We start from the raw sequence: 16690 nt of genomic DNA, 5'->3' as shown, positions 1-16690 counted from the left end.
TACCTCTCTTGCAAAGACATTTCATTCTGAGTCGTTCTCTTGTTTTGACCCCTCAGGGAGGGACACAGCTCAATGGCAAAGGCCGTAATTTGCATGAAGAAGGTCCTAGGTTCAGTCCTGGACATCTTTGCTTACACTGTGCAATGAGGGTAAAGAACTCTATAGGAGACCCCGAGTAGACAGTTCAGTAAGAGTAGACAATATTGGACTAGATGGACAATACTGGAGGAAGGGTCATGCCTCAGTGGTAGACCCCAAGCTTTGCATACGGATGTGAATTCATACTAAGACCATCATCTTCCGGTAGACCTGGAAAAGACCTTTATCTGGTTCCCTGGAAAAATATGCCTGTCAATGTAGATTTAAAAAGTGCAATGGATATGATTACCTGCTGTCTATGCCCACCTATGCTCTACCTGTATGTATGTAAATAAAGCAAAAATTACCAAGTCTCCAAGGTTCTCTTAGGCAATGGAAACCAAAATCTCTGGCTCTAGACAGGGTTGCCATATTTCAAAAGGTGAAAATCTAGCTTTTGACTTGCGTCCTGTGCAGAGGCAATCCGAGGTGTCGAGGCTGCAGTGCCCTCTTTGCTCCAGAGCTGCCCAGCGCGCTGTTGGCACATGCACGGCGTGGGGTGACCATAGCTCCCCAGAGCCTCCAGCTGTTTGGGGTTTGGGGAGGCAGAGGGCGCCATTTCCAGCCAATCGCAGGCCTCTGTGCTCCTCCCCAAGTTACCTCACTGTGCTTCCCGCCGGGTGTGTGGCTGAGTCTGGCGCACAACAGGCACCACATCTTCTCTGGCCAGGCACACTGTGCAGTGCACTGGACACAGGAAGGGCAGCTGGGGTGCTCTTAGTGGCCCCACAGGGAGGGTCAACGGGCCTCTCGGGCTGCCTGCTCCTGGGCCAGTGAGGCAGCTGGCAAGGAAGGCCCCTCCGCCATTTGCTTCCTTTTCTGCCTCCCTTTTGCTGGTGCATCTGTGACTCGAGCTGTTGGGGCGTTGCCCTGGGTTGTCAGACGTCTGGGTTTCCCCGGGTATTTCACCACTTACCAGAAATTCCCCCCGGATGCAATTTCTGAGGGCCCAATCCCAAATATGTCCAAGAAAACCCACATGTATGGTAGTCCTAGTTCTATAACACCTCATCGCTCAGGGAAGTTGGGAGAGGAGGAGAACGTGTTGCATGTATGTGGCTAAAGAAAAGCCCATTTGACTCTTCTAGCTTCTCGAACAAACATTACTATTTCTGAAAGTCCAGCACAGCACAATATTTCCTCAATCCATCCCCACCACAAAATGGTGGTTAGCCATAGAAGGTGCAGTGAAGCCCAAGTTCAAGCTATGCTTCATACCCATAACTTTAGTTGGGAAGGCCAGTTTTATTCATTTATATTTATTTCAATGAATATTTCAGGCCGGAGCACAACTTCCTAACAGTTATAACACATATACTAAAAGGTGAGAGCAGAGAATCATGATCCATCAATAGTAGGGATGGGGGAGAAATTTGGTTCAGTTTCTATTTAAAGATGAACCTAATTCACACTTTCTGAAATAATATGAAAAACCAAAACACAGCCATTCTCCCATCACAGTCCTCCAGCCGAGTAATGTTTACAAAAATGCATATACTAGGGTGCAAAAATATGACATTTTAGTGAAAGTAGCATGCACAAATGTGTTATATTAGTGAAGACCGCTTTGTCAAAATGTGTCCCTCGGGAGAAATTCACTCTAAAATGGAGAATATTCATGAGTATTTCTTTTTAAATGCAAACTAATGTGGAGAACTAAACTGAAGACTCAAAAAATGAGAAGTTGAAATTAAGCAAAAAAAAAGAAACCCTGACAAAAACACCCACTCCTAACCAATAGGAAGAAACCAGCAGGCAAGTCATAACCAAAAAGTCCTCAAGAGCCCATCCCAAATGCTTACAGAAAGAGCTTTTATTTTAGCACCAAAAAGTACCCTCCATTGGCATTACGTAATCAAGTTGCTGCAGTGCAGAAGACCTGTCTCACCCCCCACATAATGTATAGCAGGCATCCCCAAACTGCGGCCCTCCAGATGTTTTGGCCTACAACTCCCATGATCCCTAGCTAACAGGACCAGTGGTCGGGGAAGATGGGAATTGTAGTCCAAAACATCTGGAGGGCCGAAGTTTGGAGATGCCTGATGTATAGCTCCCAAAAGGGAGATGTCAAGGAGTGCCCTGCTCCCCAAGGTGGGCAATATGGGGAAAGACATTCCTCCAAGTAGTGAAGTCTCAAACCACTCAGAGCATCATAAGTCATATCTAATGCCTTGAAATCAGGCCAGAGCATAATGGCAGCTGGTGGACTTATTTGAGGACCAGTGTTATGTGGTTCCTATAAGATATTCTACCAAGCATATTTGCCACCACATTATGCAGCAGGTTGCAGCCTCCATGTCATGTTTAAGGATTGTAGTCACCCGGTTGATAGCTTAGCAAGATCATGGATGACTGAGGTCAAGCTATCCCTGTCTGGGAAGGGCTGAAGCTGGTCCAAAGACTCCATGACCAAGGCCACTTGGACCTTCAGTGACGAAGATGAATCTAGGAATTCTCCTAGACAATGCACCTAGGATGAAATCCTCCAACCCACAGAGCCTCCATATAGAGAAAGGGATTGTTCCTTGCTAGGGTTGCCAGACTCAATAGAGGACAGGACTTCTGTGCCTTTAATTGCCCTGCTCTCTTTTGAGTCTGGAAACCTTAAAGAGAAACCAGCAGACCCTTTGTTTAATTTCCAAGCAAAGGGTCTGCTGGTTTCTCTTTAAGGTTTGCAGACTCAAAAGAAAGAAGGGCAATTAAAGGCACAGAAGTCCCGTCCTCTATTGAGTCTGGCAACCCTATTCCTTGCTGGTTTAAACAGCCACCCTAACAAGATGCCCACATCCACAGACTGTTACCCAGACAGCCATCTTGGATGTTGGCCACACATATAGAGAGGAATTTCAAAACGTCCATGAGCTTGCCCCTGGTCCCTGCCAAATCAGGAAACTTCAGCTGGATATATGGGGGAGGGGAGAGAGAAACACTGATACCAGTATAATTCAAGCCAGATCTGAATGGCGCAAGTGTTCGGTGAAATCCCTAGAGTATTTTAAAACCTGGAAATACTGTGGGTTTCAGGCCTTTTGTTTAATTAGTTACAATAGCACAGCTAATCAATCTTCAATCAGTTGATGGATTTAACATATACATTTCCACATCTATACGCCATTTCAGGTCACAGAATTCATGCTTGACTTCTCCACAGATATATTCCTTGGAAGGCTCAGCAAACTTCTTTCAGACGTTTTGCAGAAATGCAAACAGAATGCACTTTTTTAAACCTCTAACCTAAATTGTTACTTTACTTTATTTCTAAAGCTCCCATCTAAAGTATATTGTATAACTAGGCGTTGCAGGACAAGTAGGGCTACCACCACAGCAATGTGGTTATGTCTAGAACAGAGTAAGGAAGCAGTGGCCCTCCAAATGTCATTGGGCTACTACTCTCACCATCCCTGACCACTGGCCATGCTGGCTTGGACTTACGGGACTTATGGGAGCCACATTTGGAGCGTCACGGTTTTCTCCACTCCCTGGTGTAGAAGAGAGCACAACATCTGATGTGGCATGGCGCCTCTCCTCTCCACAGTCAGCCAGTGAGGTGAGACAGGAGCAGAGACACCATGAGGTCATGCCATGCAGTTGTGCTATATCCCATGTGACCATAGAGATGGGGGTGAAAATGTAACAGTAACATTAGGAGAGACATTCTAGCCCAGCTGTACCAGAAAGAAGCTGAGCCAAAAATGCTGCTCCATTTCCCCAGCCCATCTGGTGACTGTGAAAATGGGATGGATCTCCCACCCACCCAATTTCTAAGTAGGGTGGGCAAAAAATCCCCACATTGCCAGAGGGAAGGGGCTTACTGGGAACAAGTAGCAGCTCCCAACCTTTTGTTGTTAAAAATTCAGTGTGCAAACAGCAGGAGTATTTTTTCTCTCAGTGGCCTAAAGGGCTGCCATGTTCTCCCATAATGCCTCACTTCAAACAATGCTAGGCCCTGACATAACATCACCCCCGGGGCATTTCTCTCAAATGTTTCCCCAATTGTGAAAATTCTGCTGATTTTAAAGCGGTATAGAAACCCACAAAACTCTGCTCACAGACCTGTAGGGGGGTGAATGCACACATGTCGTAGGAGGCAACAGTGTCCCATTATGCCACCTCCAATAACTGGGGTTAGGGAGAAGCAGCCCAGTACTGGAAGCAAGGTCAATGTCAAGGTAGGCATGGTTGGGCCCTAGCGGAGTCCCACCCTATAGTCAGGGCCCCACTCCTTGGAGCCTCCTAACCTCCTTGCTTGGTGTGGCTTCCGGTTCACATGCCATCTCAGAAGAACTGAGGAGAGTGAGGAGAAGCAGCAGCGATCTCCAAAGGCTTTGTCCTGTCTCTCTGGGAGGTGGTGCCAACTGGGTCCAGAGGGAGAGGCAATGGCAATAGCAGTGTGCCTGCTCAGAGTGGGAAACCCAACCCACAGAGATCATCTTGCCCAAGGACCTTCCCCAAAGTAGCCAAGAGTTTCCATGCACCCTCCATTCGCATTCACACACAAGCTGCCCTAAATGAGGAGTCAGCAATCTCAGACATGTGAACAGTGGAATGGGCATTGCATGCAGCTTTTCAAAACAGCTCCTTACAGCGAAAATCCCTGGACACCAAATCTTCTTTGACAAGACTCCTATTCTGAACTGAATGAGGATGAAAGGCGAACTGCTTTTGCTCCACCCACTTGGCTTATTCCTATGCCAACTGAAACACGCGAAAATGCATACCCTCCAACAGTTTGAAGCCAATATCTGGGACGCCATCTTTCCGGTTTTTATCACTAGAGCACGGCAGCCATTTTGGTTGCTGTGATCTTGCATGATTTCGCGCTGCGGTTCCCCCACCCCCAAAAAAGCACTTATCAGGGTTTCGCGCCCAGAAACATGTTTTGGGGTGCTGCCCAAGATTGCAGCCCTGCAAAAAGCGCTTCTTTGAGGGGGGACACGGAATGGTGTGAGACCACAGCAACCAAAATGGCTGCGTTCTCTCACAATTAAAAAAAATGGACGGTATGCAAATATCTCCACTAAGCCCTCTTTTGCAGAACTAATAACAGCAGTCCGTTGGGGGCTGCTGGTGTCTCTCTCTCTCTCTCTCTCTCTCTCTCTGTGTGTGTGTGTGTGTGTGTTTAGACTTCTTGCCATATACACCTCCGCTCTCATTTGGCTCACACGCCAGTAGGATGTAAAGGGAAGCACCCAGAATAACTTCTGTTGCAGTTCATACTAGGCGGATAAGTGGTTAAAGAGCCCTTTGCCTGGGTCTGAGCTCAGGGAACAGGGATTGAGCATTGCAGCATTAGCCAAGCAGGCATCCTTGGGATTAGGTGCTTATCTAAGGGCCAGGAGGTGGTGAATTTGGCCCACGGGCTATCGGTTCCCCATCCTGGGCTTAAATATCTTAGACCCAAGCTTTGTTCTCCACCAGCACAAAGGGAACAAGCAAGAAATCATTCCAGAGGATATACTGTAGTCCGAAAGGATGCATTTGAATTAGACACACTGTCCACTATTAATAAGCAACAGTATTTACTGTTGCATACTATACTGTTAAGGACACATTAAAAATGCTCCCTACCAGCTTCTACTCAAACACCCTGTAATCTCATTGTAGGCTATCAAACAGGACTGCGTCGACTTGACAGTAATTAGACACTTGAAACATGGCTATTACCAACTTCTTCTGCTCCCTTCTAATAAGGCCTATAAACTGTCTTCTGCCTCCCCTCTCCTTCAGGTAATCCCCTCCCAAGGCACAAACGGTGGCAAATGGAATTCATAGAAGGGCCTACTGGTTGAGGAACTGCTGTGTTCATACTATGCGAAAGAAAGAAAGAAAGAAAGAAAGAAAGAAAGAAAGAAAGAAAGAAAGAAAGAAAGAGAAAGTTGCTTTTCTTAAACTTCCAGGCAGCACGGTCTGTTGAACCATGTCTCTTCAGTTCATTTTAATGGGAGGAAGTCTCAGAGACGATTCTTTTTTAAAAAGTAAAAAATAAAACTGCAGACAGCATTTCCAAATAAAGTTTAATTACTCACCTCTCTGCTTCCAGGCGCATCTCCTCTCGTTTTTGCCTCCTGAGCTCTCTGCGACGTTCAAAGTCGTCCATGGCGTGCGCTCAGACTTGAATATATCCCCCAAGTCAGACTGAACTTCAGGAAGAAAGAGAAAGAGAGGCGAAAGTTGCTTAGAACAGCACATGGAAATGAAAGGGTGCCTTTAATTAGCTGGGTTACATGAAAGTTTTGTTCGCCTTTTAAATTCAGTTCTCTGTCACATTCCCCTTGATAATAAACTGGATCCCCAAAGAGTCACCAAGATAAAATTTTAAAAATTTAGATGCAACACATTTTGGAATTCAGCTCCCTAACTAGAAATTAAGATGTTTTTCTTAATTTTCTATTTGTTATATGAAGGCTTTTTTGTGCCGGGGGAACAGTCTTTATAACAATTTTATTATTCCTTAAGATTGCACAACAGTTGACAAAAACAACTATTTATTATTTAACCATCGTCTGGGTATAACAAACATGAGCAATGTATACATTTTAACATTAGCTTGGTTACTGGAACTGTGAATGAAACATTAGTTAATTTGTAACATCACAATAATACAATTGCAAACTTGGGGGAGAGAGAGAAAGAGGGAAAAACTGTAACTAAAGAAATCAACCAACTTTTTCCAGCAAACTGTTACCCTGAACTTGAAAGATGTTTTTGCCTTGCTAGCCACAGTACTAAAAGGAGGAATTTTGGGAAGATTAAAGGTGGCATTAGGGGTGGAGAGGAGGGGGTGGAGAGAGAGAGAACCTAGTGTTTTAAAATATCATCCAGTCAAAGGCAATTTTGCTATAAATCCTTCTTCAGAAAGCAAAGCTGGAGGTTGGCACATTTTTGCTGGGTTTTGGGAAAAGAAGGGCGGGGAGGGGAGAAAAAGATAGAGCTTGATCCCTGCAATTTAAACAGGCACCTACCTTCCTCCTGAGGGTTTACTCCATGAAATATTTGCTCTCTTCTATAGTTCCTTCATGTGCAAAGCCCTCTCAGCCTTTGGTTTATATCCTATCGAGACAAATATAGGAGAATTCTCCTGCAGGCCCCAAACTAAAAAAATGACTACCAGAAAAGGGAAAGCTGCTCTCTTTTTTGTCCCTGCTTTGTTTACAGAGCTGTCAGTGGTTAGTTAAACTCTGCCTGGAATCTGGCATTTAAGGCCTGCTCCAAGATTGCTTCCTGTGCAGAACAGGAGGCCCTCAACTTCCTCTGGAATTCTAGCCCAGACTCTGCACTCAGGGTGCTTTTTTTTATTTAAAAGGGAGAGAGGGAAAAAAGAGTCCTTCCCCCCCCTCCTTCGTGCAAAATTTCCAACCCTTTACTCCAAGTTCAGGCATTTGCAATGAAGGAAAGAGGAAAGTGAAGGGGGGGCGGGACACGGGGTTGATGCACAGTGCAATTTCAAGGAGACAAAAAGAAAACTGGAATTAGTTAAAGCTTGCCTGCTGATTATATGTATATATAGGGCTTGCTCACGTATGATTACTTGGTGGAAGTGAGACAGAGGAGGAGGGGAGACCTATGCAGTGGCCTTCCTTAATATTTGAACAGGAAGACTGTTGCCCTGCTTATCGAGATGAAGGGCACATCTCACAAAGGTGGAGGAGGGGAGCTGGACAAACCATCAAATATTTTCCTCTTACAGAAAAACAATTGCAGTCCGCACACAGGGCATTTAAAGCACCATGATACCCCTTTAAACAGTCACGGCTTTCCCCAAAGAACTGTGGGAGCTGTAGTTTCTTAAGGGTGCTGAGAGTGATTATGAGGTTCCTATTCCGCTCCTGGAGCTAAGATTCCCCGAGTGGTTTAACAACTACAGTACTCACTCTTCTTCACAAGGGTGTTCTGGGAACTGTAACTCTCTGGCTGCAAATCGCAGCCCAAAATACCAGGAGAGCACCAGGTTGGCAAAGACTGCTCTAGGCTCTGCCCTCTGGTGGAGAGCTCCACCCCCCAAGGCTCTCACCCAATACAAATAATCACACACTATCTTGGCATTTGGCAAACCTATTGTGCTCAGCTAGATCTGAAAACAGCAGCAACCGTTTTCAGCTTGTTTCAGCCAAAGTAAGGAGCGGCAAATGATGGAGACAAATGCTGAAAGTTCCTAATGGCCAAATGATGACAAACACAGGTAAAATCAGTTTCTGGCACTCTGATGCAGAGGCACTGAATGCAGGCATGAGAGGGAAACAATCAACTCTGATTGACTGGGGTTATTTAAGTAGAGGCTAAGGGCCCATCTGTCAGGATGTTGTAGCCGTGTTCTATGCTGCAGAAGCTGCTAGGAGCAGGGTGGGTAGACTAGATGCCTTCCTAGGTCCCTCTCCTTCAAAGCAGTTTTCTATGGCCAACATTTCAGTGATGTGGAGCTGTGCCAACCTATCAACATCCAAGCACCCATGCGCTGCCGTGTTGTACACATGAAAATAGATATATGCTTGCAACACTTCAATGCTCATTCAAGGATCACAGTCCACATTGCGCCCCCACCCATCATTGATTAAGGGTCTGTTCTGCTATATATTATACAAGTAGCCTCATGCCTAGCATTGCTTGGGGATTCTAAGAAACCAAAACATTGGCAGTGTTACGAAATCAGTGATTAAAATCAGTGCAGTTTTGAAAGGCTCAGTCCACCATCTTGATTCAAAATGGGGACCAGTTGTATAGACAAAAGCCTTCGCCTTGATCTTAGAAACTAACATTTCATTAGGATCACTTAAGAGGCAACCAAAAGGGACGCAGGTGGTGCTGTGGGTTAAACCACAGAGCCTAGGGCTTGCTGATCAGAAGGTTGGCGGTTCGAATCCCTGTGACGGGGTGAGCTCCCTTTGCTCGGGCCCAGCTCCTGCCCACCTAGCAGTTCAGTAAGCACGTCAAAGTGCAAGTAGATAAATAGGTACCGCTCCAAGCGGGAAGGTAAACTCCGTTTCCGTGTGCTGCTATTGGTTTGCCAGAAGCGGCTTAGTCATGCTGGCCACATGACCTAGAAGCTGTACGCTGGCTCTCTCGGCCAAAAATGCGAGATGAGCGCCACAATCCCAGAGTCGGTCACGACTGGACCTAATGGTCAGGGATCCCTTTACCTTTAAGAGGCAACCAAACGCATAGCAAACAAGCAACTTTCCAAAATGTATTGTAATTGGTTTATTCTGCAAAGAAGTGTGCAAATCTCAGAGTATGACTGCATTTTGGCTTGTGTATCTTTCTCACAAAGTGCAGCTTGGGGCAGTTCACCTTTAAATGTGAACTGCATCAAATGCCTCCCCCATCCCATCCTAATCCCCCCACCCGCCACAGACTTGGTAATTTCCAGCATTATATATGGCAGACATCTCAGCCAGCCTTCCCCTTGCCCTCCGAAAGCCAAATCAATGATTCTGGGTGGGGGGTACAGCAGGGTGGAGTGGAATGACATCACGCCACTCATTTTCTTTTACTAGGCTTCTTTTTAAGTAGCAAAATTTTAATATAAAAAGTACAAAACAGGGAGGGGGGAATCACAGGATCTTTTTTTAAAAAAACCAGAATCTTAGTCTCTACAGTAGCCTTAAATGCTTATTAGAAAAATGAAATTGGGGCACAGGGAAGGCATGTTGCTTACCCCCCCGAAATGTAAGAGCAGGGTCCCCAAACTAAGGCCCGGGGGCCGGATGCAGCCCAATTGCCTTCTAAATCCAGCCCACGGATGGTCTAGGAATCAGCATGTTTTTACATGAGTAGAATGTGTCCTTTTATTTAAAATGCATCTCTGGGTTATTTGTGGGGCATAGGAATTCGTTCATATTTTTTTTTTCAAAATATAGTCTGGCCCCCCCACAAGGTCTGAGGGACAGTGGACCGGCCCCCTACTGAAAAAGTTTGCTGACCCCTGTGTAAGAGCATGCAACATTTCATCAAGATGATACAAGCTAGAGTTGTGGTCTGCAATACTACAAAGCTTAAGGAGGCTACAGAAAGGATCTGGAGGAAGTGGACACATATTGTAAACAATTCACAGTGCCCAAAAACAGCTTAGAAAAATTGAGGGATGATGACGGAGGTTAAAGTGGCCACAGCTGAAGGTCACCAACTCTTTTAGCAGCTGCTATTAGTGGAGGCATGAGACCGACTGGGTCAGTTCGTATGCATAGCCTCGTCTAGGATGTGAAATGGCTAATTCCAAGTGTACATTCTGGCCTTTGAGGGTATAAAATGTATTGCTTCAGTTGTGTGTATGCTCTGGCATCTGCTGAACCACCAGCAAGCGACCCCAGGGAAGAAGACAGGCAAGCAATTCCAATTCTCCCTTCCCCACCCCCACCCCCACCATCTGAAAAGTCGAGCAAACTAGCAGCAATCGTGACTTGAGCTTAGGTTGTTTAAACTGGCACCCTGAATTTATAGCTATGTCAAGCATTCTTCTGCAATATCTAAAAGAATTAGATATTCTTAGTCTGTCTAGAAGAAAAACAAATAAATCTGTTTTCTATCAAAACCTGTTCAGAAATATTTGGAAGTGAAAAATCCTTCAAAAGACTACAAGGGAGGGAGGGTCATTGGCCATTGTTCAAACCTGCTATAAACAGGGACAAGTTTCGCAGAAACTAAGAAGAGGTTGAAACCACTCAGAGCACCTGTTTAACCCATTGACATGCTGCATGTAAACTGGGGTGGGGGGGTGGGTTGGAATTATCTGGTCTAAATGTTTATGAAAACCTACCCAGCTCACACTTTTGAGACCCATACACAAGCTGAAATGCAGCTGTCCTTCAAAACTCACAGCTCTCCTCATTTTGTGATGCAGTCCTCCCACCAGAAAATGCAGTCAGTGTATTTTAGACCAGTGTTTCTCAACCTTTTTTGGGCCAAGGCACACTTGTTCCATGAAATAAATCACGAGGCACACCACTATTAAAAAAGTTAAAAAATTTAACTCTGTGCTGCCCTATATTGACTATATGATTATGACTGTAAGAAACACTTGCCAATTGCTGTGTTGGTTGCAATCTCCTGTAATAAGGCTTCACAAGCCGCTGATTTCTCTGCCATCACAATCCTTTGCTCAGCAAGTTTCAGGTTGAGCTCATCCAGCCAGCTTCTTTAAGTTTGTCTAAATTTTAGTTTAGTTTGTCTAAATTTTGCCGCGACGTGCGGCAACGAGAAGGGTGATTTGCATTGTCATGTGCCTGGCGGCCGCCAATAAACAACACTCACCCGCCGGAAAGGAAGCCTGCCGGGTTAGTGTTGTTTATTGGCGGCCGCCAGGCACGTGACAATGCAAATCGCCCTTCTCGTCGCCGCATGTCGCGACACACCAGCCAGCGTCTCGCGGCACACTAGTGTGCCGCGGAACAGCGGTTGAGAAACGCTGTTTTAGACTAAAGCAGGAACAAAAATGCATATATTACTGAAAATAACACAAAAAGCATTCCAACAGGGGAAACTGCTTGCAAAAAATGAATATATTAGGCAAAATAGCACACACAAAAAGTGCTTCTGGAAATCTAGTGGAATGTAGTAGAAGTTTAGTGCTCATTTCTGTGCTAATCATTCCCATAAAAAAACAAACAAAAAACCCCCATTTGCAGCCCTAGAAACCCATATTGCAGGTGCTTTGCTCACATAATGAAATTTTCGGCAGTATTTTGGCATACCGCACAGTGAGTGATAGGGGAACGGAAGCACGCATGAGTGGAAAAGGGTAGAGGAGTGATAACAGGTCCATTGACAATCCTTGTTGTGTCATACCACACCCACTTTCATGAATGAAATTGAGTGTGACGTGGTGGTTTATCAAGTCAAAAACCCCAAATGCAAAATGTACTGCATTGCAAAAGTGACAAAATGGTACCATCTATCATCCTATCTCCCTGCTAAAAAAAAGAGAAACCCCTCCATTTAAGGTTGTTCTGGACTGACTTCTCCCTCCGTGTTCCTTTCATGTAACCATGTATGCAGTCCTTATTGTAAACCTGGCTATGTTTCCATGTTCATTGAAGATGCTGAACTTGTGCACCACTTTTTTTTTTTTAAGGATATGTATCCAGCAGTTTGCTTCTTCCCAAACAGAACAGCTCATTTGGGATGTCAGTTAAAATAAACACATTAGCTCATGTGAACATTGAAGTTTTGTTTGAATTCAGCCCATCCCTTCGTTCTTCTGTGTGTGCCTTTAAAGACTTTCAAGGCATGGCAATCCCAGGCAAAACAACAACAACCCTAAATGCCATTCAATATAGTTTTACACAGGCCTGTTTGCTGTGGAGCAAACTCACTGTGCATTGGGCAAAGCTGTTAAGTTACAAACTCACACTCACCCCCAACCTTCACATCTGATAAGAGAGAAACCACTGTCAACCCTGGTGGCCTTTAAGATTCCTTTCCTGCTTTGTTGAGAACAGATCCGCGCAGCAAATCCAGAATTCTGCACAGCAGCCAGATGCCAAAGGAGGAGCTCTGCACCTTTAGTAATTGTGTAGAATAGGTGACAAGTTACACCTGCTGAAATCCTTCTTCTACCCAGCTATTAAAGGTGCAGGAGTCCTGCCTTGCACCTGCCCCCTCCCCCCACTCTTTCCTGACTGCTTTCAGAAAATTCACTCTGGCTTTATTAATTGAAATTGTAAATCAGCTTTCAAGTTGATTCTTCTCACTCTGAAACAGAAATAAATTTGTGCAGATCTGTGGAGATCTTTGGACGCAACACCAAGCCGTGGTTTGGCATTCTGTGAGCAAGCACTGAGGAACCTTGGGCTCATCCACACACTCACACACTCACTTTCCTCCCCGTGTTCAACAAGATTCCCTCCTGGTTCATAAGCAAGCACTGACCGTATTCTGCCCATTTGGACAAAACTGTAAACTATGGCCTGCGACAAGTAAGGATTGGAAAGGAGGTATCTTGCCATGCAGGGGGAAGGCCACAGGCCCCTCAGTGCACATCCATGTAACAAAAATCTATGGATAGGTGTTATGTCTGAACATACCCTATGTATACCGCACTTGACAGCTTGCTTTAATGGCCCTCTCCCACGGCAGCACTAAACCCGCTTCTGGGTTTTTAATTAAAATGCTATATAAAAGCCTTAATCACCTGTGAATGAGCTTGTTTTATGAATGCTTTTATCACTCAGCCGACACCCTCCCTCCTTCTTTCCCTCTCTTTTTACTCGCATCTTGCAGAACTCTGCGCTAAACAAAACATTAAGGTCATGCGCAAGGACAGTCATGAGAAGCCAGGAAATGCAAAAGGTAAAATTCCAGCAGGAACACTGATTAATTCAGCTAGCTGCATGCTTTCAGCAGTATATTTTACAAGACAAACAATGATCCTCTGAGCTAACCTTTCACCCAGGGAGGGGGGATTCTGGAAAATAGTAATTCCATGTGATGCAGTCAGCAGCCTACAATATCTTTGAGGACGGGCGCGGGGATTGTTCAGAGTTAGGGTGGCCAGATACAAACAGGGACAGAATTCCTATATAATAACTAACATTTAAAGAGTTCACCAGTACAATCTTGTTGTATGTAAGTGCCATTGAGTTCAGTGAGGCTTCAGTTAGTTAGTTCTCTCTCTCTCAGTGGCGTAGCAAGGGGGGGCGATGGGGGTGGTGCGCCCCGAGTGCCACCCTGGAGGGGGGTGACACTTGGCGCCCCCCACTGGGAAACAATTTTTTAAAATTTTCTGTTGCATGTGATTTTTCAACTGTTCTTATAGGTTCTTTCAATGCTGATTTCATATCTCAAGTCAGTTTTGTTCTGTAAGCTCTAGGGGTTTTTTTTTTGCAATTCATGTTTTTCACTTTTCACCAGAGCCAGAGCCGCGTTTGGGGGGGGGGTTGACAAAAAAAATTCTGCACCGGGTACCAGCTGGGCTTGCTACGCCTCTGCGCTCTCTCTCTCTCCCCCTCTCTCTCTCAGAATTGGAAGGGACCACGAGGGACATATAGTCCACCCCCTCCAAGCTTTTTCATATGAGGGGCGTTCGGGAGACTTGTTCTGAAAGTAAACAATTTTACGAGGAAGACCATTATTTGAGGGGGGGGGGAATGAAACAGGTGCTGCTGCTAATCAGAGCATAGACACACACACACACACACACACACACGCACACACGCATACATATCAAATGCAGACTTACCCGGAAGTCTGAATGGATACCATCCATCTTATTGCTCAGAGAACATATGATTCCCTCTTTGCACATTGCAAAATGTTAAAGCAGACAAAAATGATTGTGGAGATGACTAAGCACTCTGAGGGTCATTATTTAAAAGGGTCTACAGTTTAGTAGTATCAGCTTTGCTTTCAAGAACTCCAAAGCCAATTGCAGCAATTGGCTTTCTTAAAAAAAAAACTCTTAAAAAAGAAGCTCAACAACTTAGGGTTGTCCATCCCTAAGTGGGAGTTCCTGCACCTCATTTTCTAGAAAAAAGCACTCTTTGTGTGTGTCATCTCAGGCCACTTTCAGGTGCGTCTCAGAGTCACATCCTGCTCAGTGCCTCCTTGCTCACCTGCCCTGTCCCCTGGCTGCACCTTAGCCTTTTGCATGGACTGAGGACAGCTCCAGCAATTCCCCACACACTAAGTAAAGGTGCCAAAGGAGAAAGGGTAGTTCAGGGAGGAAGCAGATGGAAAGGAGGCGATGTCCCTACTCTGAGGGGAAAGGAGCAAAGGAAGTGTTGAGGGAAATTATGATGAGAATAAATGAGAGAGAGAGATAAATGTGATGTTTGTTTAAAATAATAATATACTGGGGATAAGAGAATGGGAGAAGACATTAGGAGATTAGTTTTTTAAAAGAAGAAGAAGAAGCAGCGAGGGAGGGAGGGAGGGAGGGAGGGCAAAAAATGAAGTAAAAGGACTTCTCCACATTAAAGTCTTTGGATCAGCAAATTCTGCCTAAAAAAGGGAGGATAAGTCACAAAACCTCCAGAGCCAGTATCTGTACTTAGCCGGAGGAAAGCTAAAGTTGTGGGATGCTTTGCAAGAAGGAAATCACTATGGTAAAGAGTTTCTAAAGAGGGAGTAGATATGAATAGAAAATGATATCTGTAGTTGTGAGCTGATTGTGCCAATCTCCACCTCCACCCACCACCTTTTTGTAATTGCCTCTGTCCCTGCACCACCATGGACTCAGCTACATTAGTCAGAAAACAGCATTTTAAATGCATTGTAAACATACAACACCAGATGGTGCTGTAGAGCACAAAACTCTTCTATGAGATTTTACATAGGTTTTCCCCCCCTTTTGTTATAACAATTTAATTTATGACTTATTTATAGTGGGGTTTTTCCTGTGTGTACATCCACCCCATGTTGCGATGGGTAGCCCTCACTAATTTTCAGCCCTCTCAAGTGGATCATGGGAGTAGAAAGTTTGTGAACCCCTCCTCTGTAGCCTTAGAATCAGAGGTATTATTTTCTGGTCGCACAGAAACTAGAGAAAGAGGTTAAGAGAAATGTGTTCAATGTCTAATGTCTTTTTTCCCATCACTGTAGGTCACCCACTGGCAATGGAATTTCTTTCCATGGCTCCAAGGACAGTAATGGTTCAAAAATAACTTCCCATACTAGAAGAAACTGTGCTTGGCTTTGGCATTCTTTCAGTTTTAATAGCAACTTTAGAAATAACTCAAGACTATGGGCAGACCAAAGCAGCAAACTTGACATAATTCATTTATAGCAAGGGAAACTGAGCATAAACACATGGTTTCATTAGGAGACCATGGCCTAAATCACACAAATGGCAGGTTGCTGATGGGGAGGTAAAGATGAATAATAATAATATCCACCTTCTAAGGAAACTACCCCAGAACTTCCCGGCATCCAACAATGCCCTTCACACAATTCAAGTGGGAAATGGGCTATTGAATTGTGTCCCCTTCACACAATTCAAGTGGGAAATGGGCTATTGAGAGGCCCATTTTGAGAATTCACACATTTCCTCTGAGAATTGTTAGCATCCGTACTTTCTGCGCATTCGGGGGTATAGTCAAACCACTGTGTTAGCAGCACCGAAGTGACCTCTCCAAGCCGCAAGCTGGGACAGGATGAATGGAGGTTCTGGGCTACCCAGATGACAAGACACACAACCCTCCCAACCTTGTCGGTGTGTGCAAAGATAAGCAGAGCAATATGTTTGGCACCAGCCTGGCTGCAGAAGTTGCCAGGAGGAAGTGTGCAAGGCCTTAGGGACTCCACTCCAGGTGTTAGGGCCAGGGTAGGACCTCTGGTGAGGGACATATCCTGCTCCTTCTAGGGTCGTTTGTGCACCATTGCTCTCCACCTTGCATTCAGCTCCTTGCATCAGTGGCTCCTAGAAGCTGTCAGCACGTGACGGCAGCCACACCCCCAGGAAACTGCTTCCCTAGAATATTGTTGTGTTCAGTTCAGTCCCTTTCTTGTTTATCCAATCTTAAAATCCAGCTCTCCACATTTCCACATCAATTCCCAATGTAAAAAGAAAAAGAAAATCCATGAGCCTTTTTGTGCAAATTTCTCCTAATAAAAAACTCTTTGC

The 16690-nt window shown here is 45.0% G+C and overlaps 1 protein-coding gene across 32 annotated transcripts in view; it reads right to left on the bottom strand.

The window, feature by feature from the left end:
- CALD1 (caldesmon 1) overlaps positions 1-16690 on the bottom strand; it is a 184006-nt gene that overhangs the window by 81669 nt on the left and 85647 nt on the right. For 15 of the 32 annotated variants that reach the window (XM_060280022.2, XM_088676924.1, XM_088676927.1 and 12 more), the window contains one exon: positions 6165-6278. In XM_060280022.2, the coding sequence (XP_060136005.1) occupies positions 6165-6235 (71 nt within the window). In that variant the 5' untranslated portion in view covers positions 6236-6278. Of the gene's footprint in view, positions 1-6164; positions 6279-7100; positions 7231-16690 lie in introns of those variants that run through there. The other 17 variants (XM_088676928.1, XM_035127490.3, XM_088676923.1 and 14 more) reach the window with 3 other exon arrangements.

Source organism: Zootoca vivipara, chromosome 9 (assembly GCF_965207765.1).
Source record: "Zootoca vivipara chromosome 9, rZooViv2.hap1.1, whole genome shotgun sequence".
Lineage (NCBI taxonomy): Eukaryota > Metazoa > Chordata > Lepidosauria > Squamata > Lacertidae > Zootoca > Zootoca vivipara.
The sequence above is the reverse complement of the archived record's forward strand: the minus strand, read 5'-3'. Positions and strand labels throughout refer to the sequence as shown.